Below are 24,104 nucleotides of genomic sequence, written 5' to 3'. Positions count from 1 at the left end.
TCAATGGGAACCAAACCTGTCTGATTATCAACTTTCTTTAACATATCTAGTGTGTTTAGCAGAAGAATGAAATGTGTACATGTATGGAATGGCATGAGGGTGAGTAAATGTTAACAAAATTGTCATTTTTGAGTGGACTATCCCTTTAATCTGGCAAATTGCAATTCAGGAAAGAAATATTCCAAATATTCCTCTTAGAATTAAATTAAAATAGTTAAAATTAAAATTAAAATACTAATTAAAATAGTTCCTACACCCCGATTGTTTGTTTCACTTGTTAAATAATGAGTGTTCAATTTGACTGTGTCCATATTCCTTAAGTCGGGTGGCGACATATTTAATTTTTGACAGTCATGAAAACGATTGAAGGACAGTGCTGTACTGTTGTTTGACAATATACCAATTGTTTTACCAATGTCTTTCTGATGAAAAACTTTCAGTAGACAAAACAAAAGTTTTCAAAGTTGTGACATTTCCATGTTACATTTTTGCAGTGCGACAGCAAGTCTGTCCCTCATAGCCACGTTAAAGTCAACATGGTGTCTAACCTGATTAAAGTCTATTGCCATAGATAGTAATTCTTTAGGTAGCAAGTATTCATGTTTAAAAGTTTATACCCACAAAATCCACACAACACAATAAAAAAAAAAAAATGGTGTTTGCGCTGCCAGAACGGCCTTACCTTCCCATTTACCTTACCACTGATCAGCTTTCACAGACTCCCGGTCAGAGACGTTGGCAGAGTATCAATAATTCATTGTCTTTTAATTGTGTTTTTTACCTTTAAATGTCAGACTGCACTGTACTCAGGAATGCAAAGATATTAAGATCAGTGGGCCACAGACAAAGCCAGCAGCACACTGTTCTTCTCTGTCTTCGTTATAAGTGTGTCAGACATCAAGCAGAAGAAGACGAAGAAATCCAAGACTCTAGATAAAACATCTTTATCGCATCTCAAAATGACATATTTTGTCCCATTGCTTTTTATTTTCCTGTTTGAATGGAAAAGGGAACAACCTAGAGGATTCTGCGAACATTTCCATATTGTTGTTGTTGTAGTTGTTTTTTGTACGTTTGTTGCCGTTTCTTAAAAAACATGCAAATAGACAGATGTCAGAGCTGTAAATTTTTGACACAAATACATGCATTTGTTTTTATTCACAAAACCAGCCCATAGTTCTAATTCAATACAAACATTGCTGCTTTTTTAAAAGATGTAGCTACCGGCAATGTCATGAAAACAAACCAAACCAAACCAAACCAAAAAAGTTCAGTCTTTTTCAGTGCGTTCAATAGAGCCGAGCAAGTGCTCTTTAAAAATTCAGACCTGTACACTGAGAACAATAATGTAACGAGCCGTAATTTAACGCAACATCATGTGGAACATCATTCGACGTGATATTATGTCATGTGATATGATGCAATCTGACATAATAGAAGGCTGCCAGTACAGTAAAGCAAGCTGAAATCTGTATCTTAAATTTGGAGCTTCCAGTAGTAACAACCCGACAGAAACAAAAACAATTTTATCTTCCAATTAAGTCGTCATCATCAAGTCGTCGAGTAGGGTTTTTTATGATGCATATTTGTTCATTTAGAAAACTGGGTTTGCAGATTTTGGAATATTTACTTTCCCTTAAAAGACAAACATAAAACTATAAATTTAAATCAAACTAAAAAAAAAAAGAAACGATCATAAAATACAGTTTTTAAGTAAGAACAATGGTCCTAAATTACAATAGTGCTTGCCATTAGCCACTAATTTTAAAATATAGCCGTAAAATTTACATTCTCTACACAAGTACGGTATCTTTCCACACGTGAACAACATTAACACCAAACACAGAAATTTTGCTGATTGTCCACACTGAGTCCGCCATTTCTGTCTGGCAATGAACAGTTCCATGTCTAAGCCACAGAAAAAAAAATTCTGCTGGAAAAGGGACATAAAGGTACCAAAATGGAAACATATAAAAGGGAATGAAAGTTGCCATAGATATTTTTATTTATGTTAAATTTTTGGTTCAAGGAATAAGTAGGTGCATCCATTACTCGTTTGATTCTTTTTGTATTGTTGTTTTATTGTTCTGTATCTCGTGATGAAGTTGTTTTTTTCATAGTTGTCTTGTGTTTCTCTTTTTTTTTTCACGTAGTTTGTGTTTGTCAGCCAGTGTTGGTGCCCGAGATGATCCAAGCGAGAGTGGGCATTGCACTTGATGGCAGAGCTTTGGGTGGAGGTCAGAGGTCACAGTCCTACTGGAACCACCGGAACGCCGCGCCCGTCGGCAGCATCACCTTCTTAGAGAAAGAAAAAGAGAAATGGGGGGAGGGGACAGAAATGAGGTGCATTTAGTAGAGTGCAGTTTGGATGAAAAACACATGCAGATTTTTTTCGATCCAAATGAGCATTTTGTGGATTTTAGTAATGTCTGTCCGCTTTGAAGCTAATTACATGCTAGTATACAACTAAATATTGACATTCATTCAAACTTTTTTCATAACTAAAATACTGATGACTCATCCTGCACTACATAGATTTTTGTCCAATCAAATGTTCTGTAGAACAAAAATGCCCCGCCTCCTAATACTAACTCCAGCCAACTAGCATTTATCAAATTGCATCTCACAAGTTGTTTCTAAATGTGCTTACTACCTGAACAGCTGTTTCAACTGATGAGGAACAAACTTCGGACTCATTGAAAAAATGTGTCAATATTGTACAAAAGTCTGTAGTATGACTGAAATCTGTACATACTGTATCTGCCATGTTGGCTTTATCATTGTTGCTTCACTGCCTTCCAAAAATCTTCTCCCATGGCCTAATGGGATAAGTCATTGAGTATTTTTTGTCTTTATTTAAGTCAGCATACTACTAATTTCACATGCTATATTGTAAGAAAGTATGCATATTCAGATGCAAGTTGTAGGCCATCAAGTACTTTTCGCTTACTGTTCTATGACTATTGGACCACAAAAACCTTAAGTCTTAAGTGTCAATTGTTTTTAAATTGAGATTTATACATCATCAGAAAGCTGACAAAATAAACTTTCCGTTTCTGTATGTTTTATTAGGATCGGACAATATTTGGCTAGATACAGTCATGTGAAAATCTGGAATCTAAGGAAAATCCAAAAAATCTAAATACTGAGAAAATCGCCTTTAAAGTTGACCAAATGAATTCCTAGCCATTCATATTACTAATCAAAAATTAAGTTTTGATTTATTTACGGTAGGAAATTTACAAAATATCTTCATGGAACATGATCTCTACTTAATATCCTAATGATTTTTTGCATAAAGGAAAACTCAATAATTGTTTTTATGGCTTTTGCTAAAAACATACCCCAGCGACTTAAGAATGGTTTTGTGGTCCAGGGTCACGAATGTGGTATACCACTAATTTTGCATACTGTTTTTCACAATTTGTAGGTCACTTAAGTACTTTTCACTTACTTTTTCAAGAGTACTATGAAGTCCAACATACTGCTAATTTCACAAGCTTTTTTTGCCAATTATATAGTATGGAATTATGCATATTTGGAGCAAAGTTGTAGGTCACTGGGTATTTTTAGCTTACCGTTAAATTAATAATATTAAGTCCATTTTAACACCAACTATATAATATGCAAGAACGCATCTTCTGAAACAAGTTTTCGGTCAATACTACAATATCCAAAATACTACTAACTTCACGTACTGTTTTTCACCAACTATATAGTATAGGAGTATGTATATTCATATGAGTACTTTTCACTAACTTATTTTTTACACTACATTGTCCGACATACTACTAATTTCACATACTGTTTTTGGCCAGCTATATAGTATGGAAGAATGCATATATGGATGCAAGATCACTTTTTTTTTCACTTTTTAAGTTGTAGGCCATCGAGTACTTTTCGCATACTGTTTTTATTAATATTAAAAAATCCGACATTCTGCTTATTTTTAGACAGTGTTTTTTGCCCACTATATAGTATGGAAGTATGCATATATTTGAATGCAGGGACAGACGTGGTGTGGCTAAAGTTTACTTGCTAATTTAAAAAAAGGAAATTATGCCTTAGAAATCTCCTGCTTAAAAAAAAATAGGTCCGAAGACAAGCATTTGACAATCAATGAACCTTCAAATGAACAACATTTTCTGATTAAATTCTAAATTTCATTCTACTATAAGCAGACACCATTTAGAAACTGACTTTGGTTGTTTTGCATCCTTTCGCTCTCCTCTGCGGCCGTGTGATTCATCTAATTCCTTCTTCTCCCCATTTCCTTCCCTGTTCTGTCTTTCCTGCCCCCTCCTCCTCTCTAGCCATGGGCCATGGCCCTGGCTCCACGTGAAACCCGATACGCCACATTCATTATTTAGTCACCACGCAGTCACGTCGAAGGCGCACCACACTGCTCTCGCCACGACCTCTTTATAACTCTCTCTCTCTGTATTCTTTCAGTGTTACGCATCTGTCGGTTTGGTGTCTGCAGCGGGACTCAGGTGGGCGCTGAGTTCAAGCCAGCTGAGAAAAGGAAGAAACCTTATGAGGCAACTTTGAGGTTGAAGGGGACTGAAGCTCAGGCATTGCTGGAAAGACATAGCACCTTCCCCTCGACAATGCAATGCTACTGCGGCACAGAATCTTAAGCGTTTGCCAGCACTGGGCCAAGCCATGGGCAGCAAACACATCCCCGCTCACATGATCACACGTGCACCAGCCCACACACTCACACTCAATATCATTCAAGCGTTCCTGAACGAGACAACTAAGATGGACGTGTTTTAAAAACACACAGAAATATATGAGCCAGACTTAACGGACTAAACTAGAGTGATCCCATGTCAACAGCTGGGCATATGTTAACTCTTAACACTTTAATTTAGCACTTCTCGTGTTGTAAACAAAGGTTGCAGGAGTATTTAAAGTATTTCTTGGAGGAAACAACATTTTCATTGTCATTTACATTGTCAGGGCATTTTATTTTTTTTGTCAGAGGACAGTAAATACAATAAACTCTTGTGGCTGATAAACAATATGTATGAAATATTATAGATGCATACGTATGTGATTTTGATGTGTGATGCATTTTTTTTAGGATTCTTTGATGAATAGAAAGTTCAAAAGAATGGCATTTATTTGAATACAATTATTAATTTATAAAATAAATAAATACTGACCTCACTTTTAAACGGTAGTCTTTTGACTTGTGATAATCTTTTTTTTTCTTGACGTGAATATGTTGCTAAAATATCTGTTTATCATCAAAGAGTATCTGTGGTTTTAAAATGAACAAGTAAAAATATGATAACTGCTCAAAAATCCTAATCTGTTTTTTGTTACATTTCATGCATTTGTCTAATTTAGAGACTTAAATGAAAATTTAAGTAAATACTAATTTTAAAACAATGCAACATGCATACTGCTGAGTGCATGTGAAAATCAGATGCAACACTGTGGGTGTGTCTTGCACACGAGCACCTGGGAATTCACTGGTAGTGACCTTTGGCTTGTCACAACCCACTAGAAGTGACCGTAACGCCCAATCCTCTTTCAGAAGCCTAGCCCACAGGCGACTACTGTGACACCTGACCCACGACCTTTAACCCTAAATCTGTAAAAACACTGCATCCTGACAAGCGGTAGTGTGTGTTTCCAAGGTCATCATTCCTGCAAGGTGTCAACCAAAAGATCCACCATCTTAATCTGTGTTTATTGATTTTCCTATGAATAAGTTACCGCTCCAATCTGCTGAGGGTTCAGTTTCCACAGGTCAGTGATACACTGGAGCCGTATTACTGACCCGAGGGGACGAGAGCACAGTTTGACTGTTTCCGTTCGATAGCCTGAGCTAAAAATTGTGGATTAAAGGTTAAAATAAATCATCTTTTTTGCATCAAAGTATTTTTTATTAAGTTTAGTGACTTAAATGTAAAATAAAAACAGCACTGACACTGGTTATTTAATATGCACAACTGTATACAGCAAATGTTATTTTTGAATGAACTAACCCTTTAAATTGTTAGTGACCATAAAGACATTTCTAATGTCCTATAATATATATATATAAAAAAAAAGTTTCCACAAAAATATTTAGCAGCCAAAAACTAATTTTAAGATTGATTATAATAAGAACCATTATTAATAAATAATTGAGCACCAAATAATTTTATAATGATTTCTGAAGGATCATGTGACACTGAAAACTGGAATAATGATGCTAAAAATGCAGCTTTGCGATCACAAAAATAAATTACAATTTATAATATATTAACATAGGAAACAGTTATTCAAAATATAATAATACTTAACAATATTACAGTTTTTACTGTAGTTTTGGTCAAATAAATGCAGCCGTGGTAAGCATGAGACTTCCAAACTTTTGACCAGTAATGTACAATGTTTTTATTTTATTTTTCAGGTCGTGTCCTTGCTAATCTGTCTGTTGATTTCCATGTCTTAATATGTGTGCTGTATGCAGCCCTGTGGTCATGTGTGCCTTCGCTTTGTGTGTGTGTGCGTGTGTGTGTGTGTGTCTGTCGGGTGTCATGTAGAGGTGCAGGGTGACATCTTCTCTCTGTGTACACATCGTTTACTTAGCGATTGAAATGGGGAGATTGCATAGATTTCTATTGGTTTAAAATATAACTATCATCATAAATACCATATCCTAACCCAAGAAGAACGCAGTCTGCATTTTAACAATTAAAATAAAAATGTCCACAAAACATGGTTTAGTAGATACATACTCAAAATGTATATTTCTATATTTACCTTAAAAAAATGTATGAAAATAAAATTTAAATGATTTATTCCAGTCAAAAAGCAATTTTGATTGACTCACCTTGACTACATTAGGTTACACTTTTAAACATATGAAAACCTTTTGTAATTTTAGAATGAATGAATGAATGTATCAATCTATCAATTCTTCATAAAAAAAATAATAAAGTAGTTGTTGCTAGTTTAAGTTGGTCTGGCTCGAAGTGAGCTGATTTAGCTGGTAGGTCAGCTGATCTTCCAGCCTCGACAGCTGATGAACAAAACCCTTCTGAATCAAGCAAAACACACCAGCTTAACCAGATAAGACCAGTAAACCCGCTTAGTCTGGCTTAAGATTTTTTTTTTTAAACATGACAAACACACAGGTGAAAAAAAATTTAGTGCTAGAAGCTAACATTCATAAGAGGAAGAAAATTATTACATATAAATGTATATATAAACACACTGACAGAGCATACATATATAATACATTTTTAAGGTATTAAATATATTATGTATAAATGAAATGTAAATCATCAATTCCTCACACTATCCTCACAGATAATTTTGCCAACAAATGCTAACAAGCAAAGCCATTCAGGCACATTAAAAGACAGCTAAAACAAATGAACAAGCAGTCATGCAGCCACGTGCAAGCAGAGCTCTAAGATCTTGGGATGAACGTGTGCGTCAGTCCGGCGAGCCTCACGCTCCTAATTCTCCTGTGCTTCTTTTATATCCATTCAGACGCAGGCTTCCTAAAATAATTCCCCACATCTCCAGTCAGTGAGGTATGAGGTGGCAAAGGCCTTGACGGTCTGCACGCTACCTCGCCTCTCACTCTCTTCTCTGTTTGTATGGCTCTCTCTGAGATGTCAGCAATGCACCGTTAAAGCTGCAAAACACCCTGTACTGCAAGATCACTCCCTGTCTGTACCCTCTCTCTTAAAACACGCACACTGTTACTTTACCATATACACACCAATACAATACAACTGTCAAACACGAATATAAGTTCAATGCAAGTGCAGGCTACAATTGCTTAACCCTGCAAAAATGAGCACCATATGTCAGACTGCAAGAAGCTAGCAGACCAACTTAGTCTTGCTTGTTAAGCTAGTTAAAAATTTATTTTCTTATAGATCGGACTCCATGTTCTAGTTAATGGTGATGAGATACTAAGCAACTTTACTGGTGATACTAGCCTGCTAGGAGCTTGCTGACCAAGTTAGTCTTGCAGATTAAGCTAGTTAAGGCTGCTGACAGATAAGACTCCATGTTTTTATTAAATGTGATGAGATGATAAGCAGTCTAAACAGAAAAACTTTAATGGTGAAACTGGTCAGCCTTCATGAACCTGGTTGAGTCTTGTTGGTTAAGCTATAAGAATCCTGTGCTTATGGATGGGATTCCATGTTCTATTTACTGTTGATAAAATGTTAAGCAGAATAAACAGCAAAACATTAATAAATGATGAAACTGTTCAGTCTACTGTACATGATGCTGGTTGACCAGGTTAGTCTTGCTGGTTATGTTGGTTAAGAATTCCATGATGATGGATATAATTTAATGTTCTAATATTAATGATGATGAGATGCTAAGTGGTCTAAATGAAAAATCTTTACTGGTGAAACTGGTCAGTCTGCACGAAGCTGGTTGACCAAGTTAGTCTTACTGGTTAAGCTAGTTAAGACTCCCATGGTAATGGATTGATTCCATTTTGTAATTAATGTTGATGAGATTATAAAAGAGGTCTAAACAGGAAAACATTACTGGTCAAACTGGTCAGTCTGCATGAAGCCAGCTCTCCAAGTTAGTCTTGCTGGTTAAGTTAGTTAAGACCCTCAGGCTTATAGATACCATTTCATCAACATGAATATGATCATTAAATTCTAAACTGCTAAAATGGCAAAACTGTACTCGTGAAAGCCGGTCCGTATGAGACTGACTGGTCAGGTAAATCTGCTGGTTATGCTAGGTAATAAGTCTGGTGGGGACACCAGTTCATCAGCATACAAAACACAACATACTTGGTGATCAGCAGCGCTGGTGTACTGGTGTCTCCACCAGGTTTATTAAATTATTTAATAAGATGGTGGTAACCAACTACAGTGGGGAAAATATTTATTTGATCCCCTGCTGATTACACCTGAAGTTACATCTAATGTCGTCCACACAATCTGTATCTTCCATTCCAACCTCTCACACCACCACGGGCAAGACCAAAGAGCTGCCAAAAGATGTCAGAGACAAGGCTGCATGATCTGAACAAGGCTGGAATGGGCTACAAGACCATCAACACGAAGCTTGGTGAGAAGGAGACAACTGTTGGTTCGATTATTTCGGAAATGGAAGAAATACAAAACAACCATCAGTTGGACTTGGTCGGGAGCTCTGTGCAAGATCTTGCCTTATGGGTAATGATGATCATGCGAAAGGTGAGTGATCAGTCCAAAATTGAGCTCTTTGGCATTAACTTGACTCGTGTTTGGAGGGAGAGAATGCTGACTATGACACCATTGCAAGAACACCATCTCTACAGTCAAGCACAGAGGTGGGAACATTATGCTTTAGGGCTGTTTTTCTGCTAAGGGTACAGGACGACTTCACCGCATTGATGGGCAAATGGACGGGGCCATATACTGTAAAATCTTGGATGAGAACCTCCTTCTCTCAGCCAGAACACTGAAGATGGGTCAGGGATCGGACAATGACCCAAAACACACCGCCAAGGTAACAAAGAAGTGGCTCAAGAAGAAGCATATTAAGGTCATGGAGTGGCCTAGCCAGTCTCCAGACCTCAATCCTATAGAAAATCTGTGGGGGGAGCTGAAGCTTGGAGCCCAAGAAACCTTAAGGATTTAGAGAGGATCTGTAAATAGTAGTGGATCAAAATCCCTCCAGAGATGTGTGCAATAGTGAAGCACGTTTCAGGTTGTTTTACAACCCGCAAGTCCCGCTTTTATGAAATTATTTGGCCCACCCCAGCCCACCCTGTAAATAAAGTAACATTTCTTTAATCTGCCCCAACCCGACCTGCAGGGGTCTGCGGGTTATGAAATGACCTGCTCATCAGGGACATCATGCAAGATAGGTTGCTACGTAAGCCTTCATATTGTAACCTTATCAAAGAACCTAATACAATATGAAAATAGATATTCCAAATATTGAATGTAGGCTACAGGGAATTGTACGCAACATGGATTATTTTATTTAGTTTTTAATGACCTGCCCCAACCCGCCCCACAGATAAAGTGACAATTTCTTTACCCGGCCCAACCCGACTCATGAGTTACCTTCGGGGTTTGCGGGTTGGAACCGACCCGCGCATCACTAGTGTGCAAACCTGGTGACCAACTACAAAAACGTCTTACCTCTGTGCTTGCCAACAAGGGTTTCTGCACCAATTACTAAGTCATGTTTTGATTGGGGATCAAATACTTATTTCACTCACTGAAATGCAAGTCAATTTCAAACCTTTATTTTTTTTTCTGGATTTTTTTGGTTGCCATTCTGTCTCTATACGTTAAAATAAACCTACCATAAAAAGTACAGACCCTTAATTTCTTTGTAAGTGGGCAAACTAATTCAATCAAATATTGGGGGATCAAATAAATATTTCCCCCACTGTAGCTTCATGCAGGCCAAGAACCAGACCAGAACCAGAATTATAAATTGATATGTTGTGCTCTCTTTGGTTTCCACAGCACTGTTTCAACTCTGTCTTGTAGCAATAAAGCAGCAGGTGCAGCACATCTCAGACGCTTAGTGCAAAACTATTCCCATCGTGATAGGCACTCAAATTAACATCTAGTTAAGAAACCATAAACCAGCAGCACTTTGTGTTTTAGACACATTTTAATCACAGGGGCTCCCTGAGACGCCATCAGACGTGACCTTGTTTGACTCCACACTGACTGGACAGCTGGGGGAGCAGACGTGGCTTGGAATTATCCGACCATTTTTAATGACTGAAACGTTAGTGACACAGCATCACCCTGCCATTATCATTCTTACGGATTGTGTTTCAATGAGTCTGTAATCAGCAAACAAAACAACAAAAAAACTATTTATTTAAAGGTTTTATTTGTGTGGGAGACATCAAATGGACAAATCTAAAATCCCTGTGTATATAGTAGATGTCAAATTAAAAGGAAGCATACGTACCTTCAAACTAATTTAATAAGTTGTCACTTTTTTAACTAAAAAGAGCCTAATGCATATTAAGCACAGAAAAATCTAACATGAGGAATAAAAATATGACAGATTAACAGATTGCAAATGTATTATTTTCTTCCAACCAGACAGTACAAGCTAAGTTTTTTTAGACAAGCAAGTCACCACAGATGAATTAATGTTAATCTCTACCAATTAAATTGAAATAATTGGTAAATATTTCAGAATTTACAGTATACGACCCTTTCAGAATGTTTATCTAAATCAGAATTGTTTCGTTTGTGGAAATCTTTTATTAATTACACTACCAGTCAAATGTTTCCTCTCTTCTGCTCACCAAGACTGCATTTATTTGATCAAAATGCCATAAAAACAGTTCAAAGAACTGTTTTCTATTTGAATATGTTTTCTACTTCTACAGAATTTATTAATCTAGGTTAATGTACATTTCTACATATACTAATGAATTTTTAATATACACAATACAATTTTACAATAATATATTCATGAATTAACATTAAAGTAGATTAAATGCTGTAAAATTGTTGTTCATTATTAGTTCAATACCAAATGCATTAAATAATGTTGAAAAACTGAACCTTACTGTAAATTTTTATTTTTATTTTTTTTACATTATTCAAATTTTAGCCTTTGTACAATCCAAATAACTTGGTTGACCTCAGAAAGAAGTCTGTAGGACCATCAGCCCCCACTGATGAGAGAAAGGAGGGTTGGGCCATTCGTCACAGACACCTGGTGCTCCAGATGACATCCCTGTTGCCAGATGGATTTCGTTGTACTTTAAAACACATACATACACATATATATCCAAATCATGCCCACCACAACATCTTTAAAGGATCAGTTCACTTCCAGAATAAAAATGTCCTTATTATTTACTCACCCCCATGTCATCCAAGATGTTCATGTCTTTCTTTCTTCAGTTGCAAATAACTTGATATACTTTTTAACCACAAATGCTCGACTTGCACCAGCCCAACCTCACATATTACATAGTCAGATTGGAAAGGTCACACATGACATAGGCGGAAGTACCAACACAGTTTTTACAAAGTGAAGGTGCAAAGAAAGTCAAATGCCCTTTACAGGAAAAGGTAAAACAAAGATGTCTGACTATTTTGAAGTTGCAGATAAAAAATTTGATAGAGTTTTCTGCTTTTTCCTACCTTTTAAACCAGAGTACACAGACGAAGAGCTATCCATGCATAACCTTTCCAACGTGATTACGTAATGCATGAATTTGCAGATGTGTATCGTGGAACTAGTGCAAGATGTGAATTTGTGGTTAAAAAGTATATAAATGTGTATTCAGATCAAATCATTTCGCAAGGTAAGACCCCTATTCTTCCATTGGTATTTAGACCCCTTTAAAGCTGCATTCAACCCATTGGTCACCATTTAATTCCATTATATAGAGAAAAATATGGAATTTTTTCCTCAAAAAAACTTTATTTCTTTGTGATTGAAAACAGAAAGACATGAATATCTTGTATGACTTTGGGGTGAGTAAATTATCAGGAATTTGTTATTCTGGAAGTGAACTAATCATTTAAACATGCAGTACCACCAGGTTGACGAAACCACCTCAGTAAGATTCTTGATCTTAACAAAAACAGGATCTCTAAAACCGCATTGTTCTGTAAAACCAAACCAATGAATGCAGGGACCTATAAAAGCAGCCATTCTGGAGGGCGTCATGTCTCTGAGGAGTGTCCTAGTAGTGTCAGGGAGGCAGGATGTTGGAAGAGTGACGTGATGCCGCAGTGGGGGCAGATTAGAACAAACCCCATGGTGCATGTCTGGTCATATTTCCCTCCCCTGCTACTGTCAGTGCCACCTGTCACCCCAAAGCCTCATCTCCCAGCCTAACCCTCAGCAGACACCGCCATCATGTACAAAGTTCACCCGAATTAGAAGTAACAAAGGTTACCATGCTTTCTGGACACAAAACATTCCCTCTTTACCATTAAGAAACAAATAGAACTGAACAAATTAAGAAAGGTCACAGATTCTCAGTATTGTTTACCTCTAGTGCAGCAGATGGTTTCTTCTTGAGCTCCTCGCACTTGCGGAACTTGCAGATCTGGTGACCTGTCTTGCGATTCCGGCAACTGCTGCACTGCTCGCAGTTAATCCTGCGCCGGCAAGGTGGGCACATCCCGCAGCGTTTCCTTTTCTTCTTCCCGGAGTTAATGGCGGAGGCCAGCTCACTTTGCACTGGGTACTCCGTCAAGCTGGCCATGTGCAGCGCACTGTCGGCGAGAAAGACTCCGGCCGGTGTCATGATGAACAACCCAGGGTTAAAGGGGAAGCCGCCACCCACACCGTATGGGAAATCAGTGAGACCCCCCACACTGTCGGCCACTGATGCTCCTTCCAGGTCGACCGTGCCCACCTCGCCCACTCCCATTCCCCCTGGCAGCAACATGTGCTCCATGCCCGCCCGCTTAAGTAGAGCAGCTGCCTGGGCAAAGTGCAACAGGCCGTTCTGTCCCTCCAACACCTGCTCCAGGGTTCGGTCCAGCTTGCTCGGCACCAAGGCCGAGGCGGAAGGCTGCTGCGGCTGCTGCTGGGCAGGCTGGGGCTTGGCCACGTGGCTCTTGGCCTGCCCGTTGTGTTTCAGTCTGTTGGCAGTCTGGGGGCATGCAGCGGTGTACTGCGAGAGGGTGCGAGACCTCTTTAGGCTCTTGCTAAGGGGCTCACTGATGATGCCGCTCCGGTTGCGGCGTTCGATAACAGGGCTGTCCTCCCTGCAGCTGTGCTTGTCCTGGTCCTGGTCTGTGTCCTGGGCCTTGGGTGTCCGGCTGCCCTCCGGCTGTCCGCCAGACATGGTCTAGCCCCGGGGTGTGACCGTGGGAAGGGGGGCGGGGTTGGGGAGGGGGCGGGGCTGGCGAGGGAGGAGCCAGGCAGCGCTCACAATCCGCTCAGCGCCCAGGTGAGGGTGGAGCCTCCCCTTAACAGGCAAAACGGCCGGCCAGTGGCAGGCAGACCCAGATTCCCTCAGCTCTACACTTCAGCCCTCATCCACATCTTTCCGCCAACAACCTGTAAACTAAGACACCAAGAAAGAAAGAGAGAGAGACGGAAAGATGTTGAAAGCATTCTGAAGCTTAAAAGAGACATTGACAACAAAAAAGCAGTGAGCGGCGACTTGGGCCTTTCTTTTGCATGTCTACTACATTTTATTGCTTGCTATACCAATGTCCTAACTGTGCCTGAGAAATCAATATGTACATTTATCTTCAAACCCCATGTAGAAAACATTTAACAAATCGTAATCATCCAAAGCAAATTGGTTTACTTTTCAGAAAAGCACAACTTACTGTTTCAGTTAAAGTTGAGACAGATTCCCTTCACCCAAGGTAAAGCAGACAGTACAACACACTGTTTGGTATGCTTGACTGAAGGAACCCATTAACTTCTCTTTATCAAGATATCATGTGTATCAGTTATTAATCAGTTAAAAATTAAAAAGTAAAAAAGTAAAAAATTATAACATCAGTTTTAGTGTGAATAAATCAAAATGTCTCAGGCAAGTGCAAGTCAAACTTCAGTTAAATTACTGTCCCACATTTGTTACATAATTCCCTGGCACTTTATTTTGAATGTAATTGTTACCTTGATACCCTTGATGATTTATAATCACATATAGCTGCTGTGCTTCTTTTAAACAGGTCATATACAGAACAGATGCTATTTGTGTCCCTCAATGATGGGATCAGCTATCTATAGTTAAATTACTTCAACAGTGATAAACAACTGATGCCATCTTTTACTATGTGCTTAAAAGACCATTTTTTGTGTGTTTTTTTTCTTTTTTATGCCAACACTTCTTACTGTATTAGCAAGTATCCACATTTTGACAAAACAATATATGGAAATGAAAACTATTTTGTTTTAATTTACTCTCTGTAAACAGTATTTAGATTTTCGTTTTAGCACCAAAACTATATGTCCACCCTGTTATCATCATTTTTTGTGCATAAAATAATGATTTGTAAATCTAAAAACCTTTATTAATGAACTCATATTTTCAAAAAGTGAACTTTGCGAGGACAGTTAATGTCTCCTCTGTTTTATCATTATACTTTTGAGAATGAACACCAATCTTAAAATGTCAACCAGCCTTTTCTGCTGATGAATGCTAGATGATCTGTAGAATTCTCAAAATTAAGTTGCACATAAGTAATTTCATGACCTTGATTGCAAGGCTTGTAATGTCAAAGAAAAAAAACTGTAAACCTGTCAAACCCTGTTACCTCCAATAGGGCCTGATTATATCCTAGTGTTTTTATTACACAAATGTAGTAACGGAAGTTTAAGATGGCGTGGTGTATTTTAATAACACTTTGTCTGTTAGAATGTTTATAATGTTACAGAAAAGTACTTAAAAAATTACATTAGCAAACTTGAAAAGGCGCCTGTTTCGTAACATAATCCAAAGCGACCCATTGTCAATCACGCATTGAAATATGACACATGACAGAATGCCGCTGAATGACTAAACACAGAATTTTACCTCATGACAGAATCCAAACGCCAAAAACTCAACCCTCTTTTTTTATTGGCTGCCCCCGTCCACAACAGAGACATCCACAAACACCCACACACACAACCCCACTGAGAAAAGCTGAGGAAATGGCCGGGCCAGTCCTTATAAGGGAAACAAAGGGACAGGGAGGGAGAGAGGAGAGGATAGGGGGTGGTGGAGGGGATCTACGCAGTGTGTGGAAATTGGAAGGCCAGAATTAGTGGGAGGTAAAGCTTCAAAGGCAGGAGCGCAGCCCCCGCATTCTCCCCAGCTCAGGGGTCTGTGGCGCCAGCGGACCACAGCCAGCCTCTTTCTCTCTTTCGCTTGCTCACTCGCTCTATCTTCTCCTTCCCAAACCAAGGGCCACACTGCACCAGGCTGCCTTACCTCACGCCTGCCAAACCTTCCCTGCCGCGCACATCTCTTGCTGGGACTATAGAAGCACCCGACCTTCATGTCCCAAAAGTGCTGAAATTACATAGCAGCATTTGATTCAGTATTAGCAGCAATGACTCACTTCCCATCCAAACCTAAGGAGAAAAACATGTCTCTAACGGACCATGCTAGCTTTCCATGGACAGCCCATGGTTTCTCTTTTATCCTGGCTTGGAATGGCAATATGGCACATCTCAAATCCGTTCCACTCTTATGGTTGCTGCACCAAGCCAACAGTTGGCCACACACCACACGTTATCCTAGCAGCCGATCGTAGTCCATCCACGGGATATACACTCTTATCTGTGTTATTGTTTTGTTTATAAAATTCAGTTTATGATATGCTGTAATCCAAGACCAGTGTACACTGCCATTCAGAAAACAGGTTAATACTGCAAGGGTGCATTCAATTGTTTAAAAGTGACATTTATAATGTCACCAAATATTTCTGTTTCATACAAATGCGGCTCTTTTCATCTTTCTGTTCAAACATTCAAACATTCCTGGAAAAAAAAAAGTTTTCCTTTTTACAAAAGTATTAAGCTGCACAGTTTTTTTTTCAAAATTTACAATAACAAGAAATGTTTCTTGAGCACCAAATCGGCATGTTAGAATGACTTCTGAAGGACACTATAGACTATAGTAATGACTGCTGAAAATTCAGCTTTGGCATCACAGAAATAAATTACATTTTGAAATATATTAAACAGTTATTTAAAATTGTAAATATATCTAAAAAAAGAAACTGTATTCATCAAATATATGCAGCCTTGGTGAGCATATGATATTCTTTCAAAAAAAAAAAACTATCCAACCCAAAACTTCTGTGTAACGTTCAGATAAAGTCAAAAAACAATACGTGTAAGAAAGAGGAAGAGTGACCAGTCAGATGGGGTGAGAAAAAAGGCAAGGGACAGGTGCCTCAATGTTAGCCCTACTTGCTTAATTACTGTTCCCAAAGTAACCATTACGGTGATGGAAATGGGCCCACAAAATGACTTAGCAAATAAGCCCACTGGACATAAATAAATCGATTTGCTTCCTCCTGTTTTTTTTTTCCCCATTAGGAGTAAATTCAGTCACACAGCTTCCCAGTGAACTAGATGCTATCTGCGGTAATACTCTACCATTGATCTCAAAGCAAATAAAATGCAAACACAGTGTGTGATGGTTACTAAGCATTGTCAGTTCTTTGTTGTCTCCATCTGTTCCTGTAATATATGACCTGTGTTTGCAGAGGTCTCGTAAAGGCTGAAATAAGTGAATTTGTCTGCCACCGACTCCACATTGGCTGCTGTCAATCACTGTAACCTCTTCAACACCAGGTCCACCTCAAAGTTAAACCATCTTCCAGTTTCTCTGCACCTGTGTCAGTCTTCACTGAGGACTCACATCAAATGATGTTTCCTCTGGTCCTCTAATTTAATCAATCCATCTACAAATGTGTGACTCCCACATTCTGTCAACCACGCACACTTGTCAACACGCTCCTACAATATTTCTGTCTAATTAAGTCACAGATTTTTCAAATTTAGTCAAATTATTGTTATTGCAACACTGTCATTTCTTTCATTCATCTTTGACAGTATATTTTTCCTGCCACATATAATTGCCGTGCATTTTGCAAAATATAAATGCATCCTTATTTACTAGCTATGCTGTTTCAATGACCAGTATCTGTCCAGACTGTACTAAATACGGTTGCATGAAGTCACACAATCGCAGAACAGTTTTCAATGTAAAGTACAGTTGTGAAGATACATACTGGAACAACAAATGACATTTTAAATTGTCACCGAAATTTGGGGGGGCATATGATATTCTTTCAAAAACATCTTTTGTCACCAGGGATGCAATAGGGATGCACAAAATGGAAATTTTAGGTGATACTGATATGATGGTGATACTTATTTATATTTTTGAAAGCAAACTAGAACTAGAAATAAACCCATGACCACTTGGCTACCGATGATTAGCTTTTTACCATTCAGACTGATAAGGATAACTTAAAACTTACTTGATAAAACAGTCTGACCATGGACATATTGTGCATTCATTCCTAATTAGAAGTGATCAACAAAATGCCCTTTCAAGCTTCTCTGGTAAGAACAATAAAGCAAGAGATAACTTTTATTGTCTGTCCCTTTATCGCATTGCGTCATTTAAGATGCACTGAATTGTTTTTGAAAAACCCATATTGATTGACTACTGTGAATATTGGTTGGGATGAGTTTGTATGTGGTTGATGAAGTCATGCAAATATTTGTCCTTTTCTTAGGGTTCGACTTCCATGTTAAAAAATGACTTAACACACAAGTTAAATGACTCAGGGTACACAAACAGCTGACGCAGATGTCATGAAGTTCAGGTTCAGCCGAGGGTTGAAAACATTTAATGCGAGAGATGTATTCCTCACCTCAGGCCACACGCTGCATTCTCTCCTTTACGGCAGCACAATGCCTCACTCCCAGCTGTAAAGATGGCAAGCTAGACCCCAAGGCAATTAACCTAGGCCCATCCGAAAGCATGGTTATGAATTATTGTAATGCTTTGTATTCATTTAAATAGAGCTTGTGTAATCAGACCCTTAACCATGTAATCAGCAGCTCAGTAGAGGAAACATAATGACCCATTTATAGCTAACGTGGACTGTCAAAGCTCCGAAATATTACAGAAAAAGGCATGAAGTCAATAAATAAAGCAACTGAAAGAACAATCAGACTGAGAACAAACTGTCTTAAGCAAGAGCATCATTCACAGACGAAGTCATCCTGATCTCATCAGTCATATGGTCAGGATCAGTTCAGCTGATTAATCATTCATTGCTTGCGTCTGTCAGTCGCTTCACACGAAATTCAGATATATATGAAACCCTCTTTTGATCCATCCTTAAAGTGAACGTAATACAATAAATTGGTGTCAGAGATTGCCAAAATACATCAGTTTGATCAATTCAGCTGTCTAGTGTGTTAGCGAGCCTCTTTACTCTTCATAATCAATAATGTTTGACTGGTTAGGGGTGACAAAGGACAGAGCGGGGCTGTACTGTAATGGCAAACGGCAACCTCATATGATCTAAAAACAGAAATGAACCCATTAAGAGTGAGGATGGAATATAAAAACCTCTTTCCTAAAGTTGTCATTAGGTTACAAAAACTATCTTATTTTGCTTCAAGTCCAATGTGTCACAAATGTAAGATATTAGCTTTTGAGGATGTTATTCTTTGATCAAATGGAATAAGCAATGACCTCGGACTGACAAGAGTGAATTCGTTTTCAAATAGAGGTTGAGAGGGCAAAAAACTTACAGCTGAACAGGAAAAGGCAACACATTTGAGAGACAACAGGCAACAAGTTGAGAGAAACAGACGTCGTTGTTTTTGTTCTGCTATAATGACGGCTGCTAGCATTGATGCTAGTCAAACAGTCTGGTTGTGTCGTGTGAAACCAGCAACTAGCTAAGTGCTAAAAGAGGCTACTTTTGGAAACTTTATGTGACAGAGACGTCTATTTGACGTATACATTTATATGGGTTGTTATTGGGCTCCTAAACATATAATATGTGTAAAGGATTTGATCAATTTCTTGCAGATGCGAATGCTTTCAGAGCTTGTACTTTTAACGTTTGACTGACTGAAGCTGTGTTGATGTTCTGATCAATCTGAACCAATCTGTCACACAACAATGACACGATGGCATGGAGTAACAACTTTGGGCTTCCTCTTTTCCTCTCTCACAGTCTTTGCAGTCAAGGACACTAATAATACATAAATAAATATGTCTAAAATCTTAAGATGCCAAAAGCAAAATGTGTCTGAGAAGTGTCAAACCTGATCATATTCATTTGGTCAGCATTTATTAATCGGATAACTGCAATACCCAGGGTGTCAAAAAAAAAAAAAAAAGATAAAAGTAGTGTGGCTATGATAGCCGCCACACACATATTCAGCAGAATCATTAATGTACTAAAGCAGAAGATAATAGCTCCATAAAGATGTGTCTGGAGAGTTTTATGACTGATATCGCTACATTAAAAGGAAAGAAGTCCAGTAATGGCTAATTATACCCAAACAGCAGTTTGAGAGGATGGTTTTGGAAATATTAAACTTTGCTTCCTGTAAATCCTTAAAATCTTTAAATTACAGGCATAGTTTCTCCTCTAATTCCCATCTGCTTTATTCAACAATTATTGTTCATATATGACAGTTACAATGAGTATTTACACTCATGTTACTTTGTTTTATGTTGGCTGAACAAGTTATGAAAATGATATCTCGGCTGATTAACCGGAAGACACATTCAGTATGTCTCCACAGTAGACTATTTAAACATTCATGTTAACTGACAAAATGTATTATTTTATGCATATTTAGTTTTGCAAGGGCTCTAATGGTAATGTCATGTGAAGCAAAGGCAGCTTAAGTCTACTCCCTAGAGACAAACACGCGACTAATTGGTCCTCCCCCTTTTGAATAACAACTCTACAACAGATAATTCTGCAGTGAACAAGACTTAACTTTTGAAAGTATCAGTAATATAATATTTTATATATATATATATATATATATATATATATATATATATACTACTGTATGAAAATAAATGTATGCTGTATTAAACTTTTATATTTTGTACACGCACATCCACACACATACATCCACACACACACATATGTGTGCGTTTACAAAATATAAAAGTTTAATACAGCATTATTTTCTTTCATTAGAATGTGCATTGACTATCATACATTTTTACCATTATTTTTACAGAAAAATGTCAAGAATGTCTGTAATGTGTATAGTCTGTATATAAGTCCTGTCAGTCTTGTCATATTTAGAACAAAACTCATTAGATGACAGTTAAAGACTCCATTTAAGGATCAGTGCAGACCCAAAACACTAAGTAGGACTTTTAAATACATTTTAAATCTTTAACCCTCTTTGCCACAATCTTTCAAACAACTAAGTTTTACCAATTTGCATTTGTCAGAAAGACGTTATTTAATTATTTAAAATATAATAAAGCTTAGAATCATCGCTTATTAGTTATTTATATTTACTGTTCAGAGGGTGTTCCATTTTTACATGTGTCTGTGTGTATTTGTGTATATCATTTATAACAAATATTTCTAATTTGTAAAACAATTAATTTATAATAATTAATACATTATTAACAGTTTCAGTGTGGAGTTTATGTGTGTATGTATTTTTTATTTATTTAACGGACCTACATGTTTTCTCTCTTTTCGGGATTGCCTGGTTTCTCTCATCCCAGAGAGAAATGAAAAACTAAGAGATGGAATATTTTCACTAATGCAGTTTATTTTGTAAAAATGAGCATCTATCTATCTATCTATCTATCTATCTATCTATCTATCTATCTATCTATCTATCTATCTATCTATCTATCTATCTATCTGTCTATCTGTCTGTCTATTGACCTATCTATGTATGTATCTTTGTGTCTGTATGTGTGTGTGTGTGTCCGTGTGTGTGCATTGGTTTGGGTGGTTTATGAGTACACACATTTTTATAATGACAGGACACAGGTATTACAATATGAAGATGGTTTATGAAGACACTACCTGCGTCCATGTAATTCAAAAATATTCAAAAACATATATATATAGGTTTCCTGTCAGGGGTAGGTATAGATGTAGGGTTGGTGTAGGGCGATAGTAATACAGTTATACAGTTTGTACAGTACAAAAACCATCCTGTAAACCAAAAATACCAACATGTGTGTTTGTGTGTGTGTGCGAGCGCAAGCGCGTGCGTGTTACTGTAAGCCTATAGCGTAATATAAGCATAAAATAGCCAATATTGTGTTTATATTTTTAATTTATCAATATATTAAAAAATAAATCGTTTTATAGTTTGTCAATCAAGAACACTAAACTTCCAATATTTGTAAAATGTCCAAGAACCATTTAAAGTAATGGATAGAAAACATTGCCATTGAAGAGCTGAAGAAAAAGCAGAAACAAATCACTGTGAGGTTTCTTCGCAACGTCACGTGGGCAGATATCGTGTAATTCAGGTAATGAGACACGCACACACCTATCTATCTCCCCCTGCCGCTGTCTTATTTCCTCACACCGCTTCACAGACACGCACACACATACTCACGCATGCATGCTCTCACACGCAAGCACTACACACGAACACACTTGCTCACGAGACCCTGAGGACGCTGACAATAATTCATGTTTTCAAAGCTCGCTCCGCCAGATGTGGACTTTGCCAAGCGGCGCCCTGAGCATTTGCATAGCTCAAAGTTAAATGCGCTTGAAAACTTCTCCAACTCTTTGCGTAATAGCGAAAGTTAATGACTGGCAATCACACAAACAGTGCGTGCATGAGCGCCGCGCGCTGTCGGCCGCGGACTGCAGCAGTAAATCCCCGCGCGCTCTCCGGCGGCGACATCAGCCAGATAATATCCTCTCGGCGGAACAATGAAGCGCACATTTGAGCATAATCCCTGCGCGATGAGTTCAACAAATCACCATAAATCATGAGCGACTAAACAGCGGATTTGAAACACAGTCAAGAAAATATGCATATATGTCATTATATTAACGAGCAGCGCGTTTTAGTAACACACAGGTGTGCTACTGCTGGCAGACCAAAAGTTCCGCGTCTATAACATAACGCATCATCAGCTACAATACCACCTGTCGTTACATGCTGGAGCAACTATCATAAACGTCATCGGCATCATAATTTTACGAGCTAATTATTCAAGAGAGCGTTAAGTTTGTACATCCCACCATAGCTTTTAAATACGATAAGAATTAGTATATTCTGTCATTTGATTAAATGTGCATTCTAAAGAAGCATTGCAATATTACTTCCTGGGAAGCGTAGGCTAATCGTGTTTCAATAAGACAAATAAAGCAATGCCCATATTGTCCAGTCGCTAAGAATATTTGTCGGATCTTCATTTAATTTGACATTAAAGCAGCACAAAAATACCTTTTGTCTAGACTCAGTGATCTGAAACCTGGGTCTCTGCGGTGCCAGTGTACGGTCTGCAGCAGCACGACTGCCAATGTACGGCACAATCATTCTCCCGTTTTCCCAGCCAACAAGATCGTAAGGAAGATGACATCCCAACTTTGAGCAGACTTCAACAAAGTACGATTCCCCCCCTTTCGATGTATCTGCATATTTGCAAACACTGGCCCCTTTTTTATTCGCACCTACCAAGGCAGATCCGAGCAGAGGGGAGGGCTTCCACTGTCCGAGCGCCCCTTCTCCAAGCCTGTCGTGGAGACTGATGGCAAAAATAAGAGAGAAAAAGCTTATTCTCCACTTTCAGAAATCATGTAGGCTTCGACCGTGCCGAGCGCGTGAGGAAGAGAATAGTGAATTATTGCTAAACGTACTTTCTGGGAAGCTGAGCGTGTGGGCTCACCAACCTTTCGATTCTCGCAATCCCACCTCTACATCCAAAAGAACATGCAAACACATTTCATAGATTTTTGGAGCTTCACGTAAAAACCGAACTGGACTTTCGGCGTCATGAGACGGAGGAAACACACAGATAAACAAAGACATTTCGCGTTACGCGACGCTTCTTTTTGGCGACTGATTTAATGTCGAAGCAGAATGTGTAGGGTGTTTTCTCGATGTGCACGTGCATTGTGAAAGATTTGAGGGTTAATGTTACCAACGGAGATCTGTGGAGACTCTGTCTCTCTATGCTCTGTGCAGCCTGTGATTTTTTTTTCTCTAGGAGCAAAAGTTGATATGTCGTCATACCGCTTTAAGACTGAACTTCCCTTCAACACATTCATATTTACCATCAAACTATGTCAGAAGGATGCACGTGGTGACTGCATGACTTTGTTATCATACTGTTTGGTTTAATTTCGCGATATTATTGTTACTCGACGGAATGTATTATTATGGGAAAATAAAGTATAAAAGATCCAAACACGTCTGAACTTTTTTAAACTTTGTAATGCTAATAATATAATATTAATTGATATTTTGTATTAATTGATATTTCGCATCAGTGGAGCTCCGAGTAAATTCCACAGCGAAACTAGCAACATATTATGGGCTGCCATTTTATTTTATGCATTATGGATGAATGATGAGATGCTCAATATTATTATTTTTTGTCTAGTTCTGAGGTAATTCAAAAACCCATTAAAATGCATTTTATTTTATTATTATTATTA

General features: G+C 38.1%; 1 protein-coding gene across 7 annotated transcripts; it reads right to left on the bottom strand.

The window, feature by feature from the left end:
- Nucleotides 1-928: 928 nt before the first annotated feature.
- On the bottom strand, nt 929-23,693 carry LOC113064067 (CXXC-type zinc finger protein 5-like). Of its 7 annotated transcripts, none has more exons than XM_026234600.1 (4): nt 23,304-23,693; nt 23,118-23,191; nt 12,977-14,002; nt 929-2,298 (listed from the first exon to the last, which is right to left on the bottom strand). In XM_026234600.1, the coding sequence occupies exons 3-4, from the start codon at nt 13,778-13,780 to the stop codon at nt 2,254-2,256; spliced, it is 849 nt and encodes a 282-aa protein (XP_026090385.1). In that variant the 5' UTR covers nt 13,781-14,002; nt 23,118-23,191; nt 23,304-23,693; the 3' UTR covers nt 929-2,253. The 7 variants fall into 7 exon arrangements, with proteins under 7 accessions (XP_026090385.1, XP_026090382.1, XP_026090383.1 ...); XM_026234597.1 differs by having other exon boundaries at nt 23,122-23,191; XM_026234598.1 differs by having other exon boundaries at nt 23,122-23,191; nt 23,337-23,355.
- Between the last annotated feature and the right edge of the window lie 411 nt (nt 23,694-24,104).

Source organism: Carassius auratus, chromosome 46 (genome assembly GCF_003368295.1).
Source record: "Carassius auratus strain Wakin chromosome 46, ASM336829v1, whole genome shotgun sequence".
Classification (NCBI taxonomy): domain Eukaryota; kingdom Metazoa; phylum Chordata; class Actinopteri; order Cypriniformes; family Cyprinidae; genus Carassius; species Carassius auratus.
The sequence above is the reverse complement of the archived record's forward strand: the minus strand, read 5'-3'. Positions and strand labels throughout refer to the sequence as shown.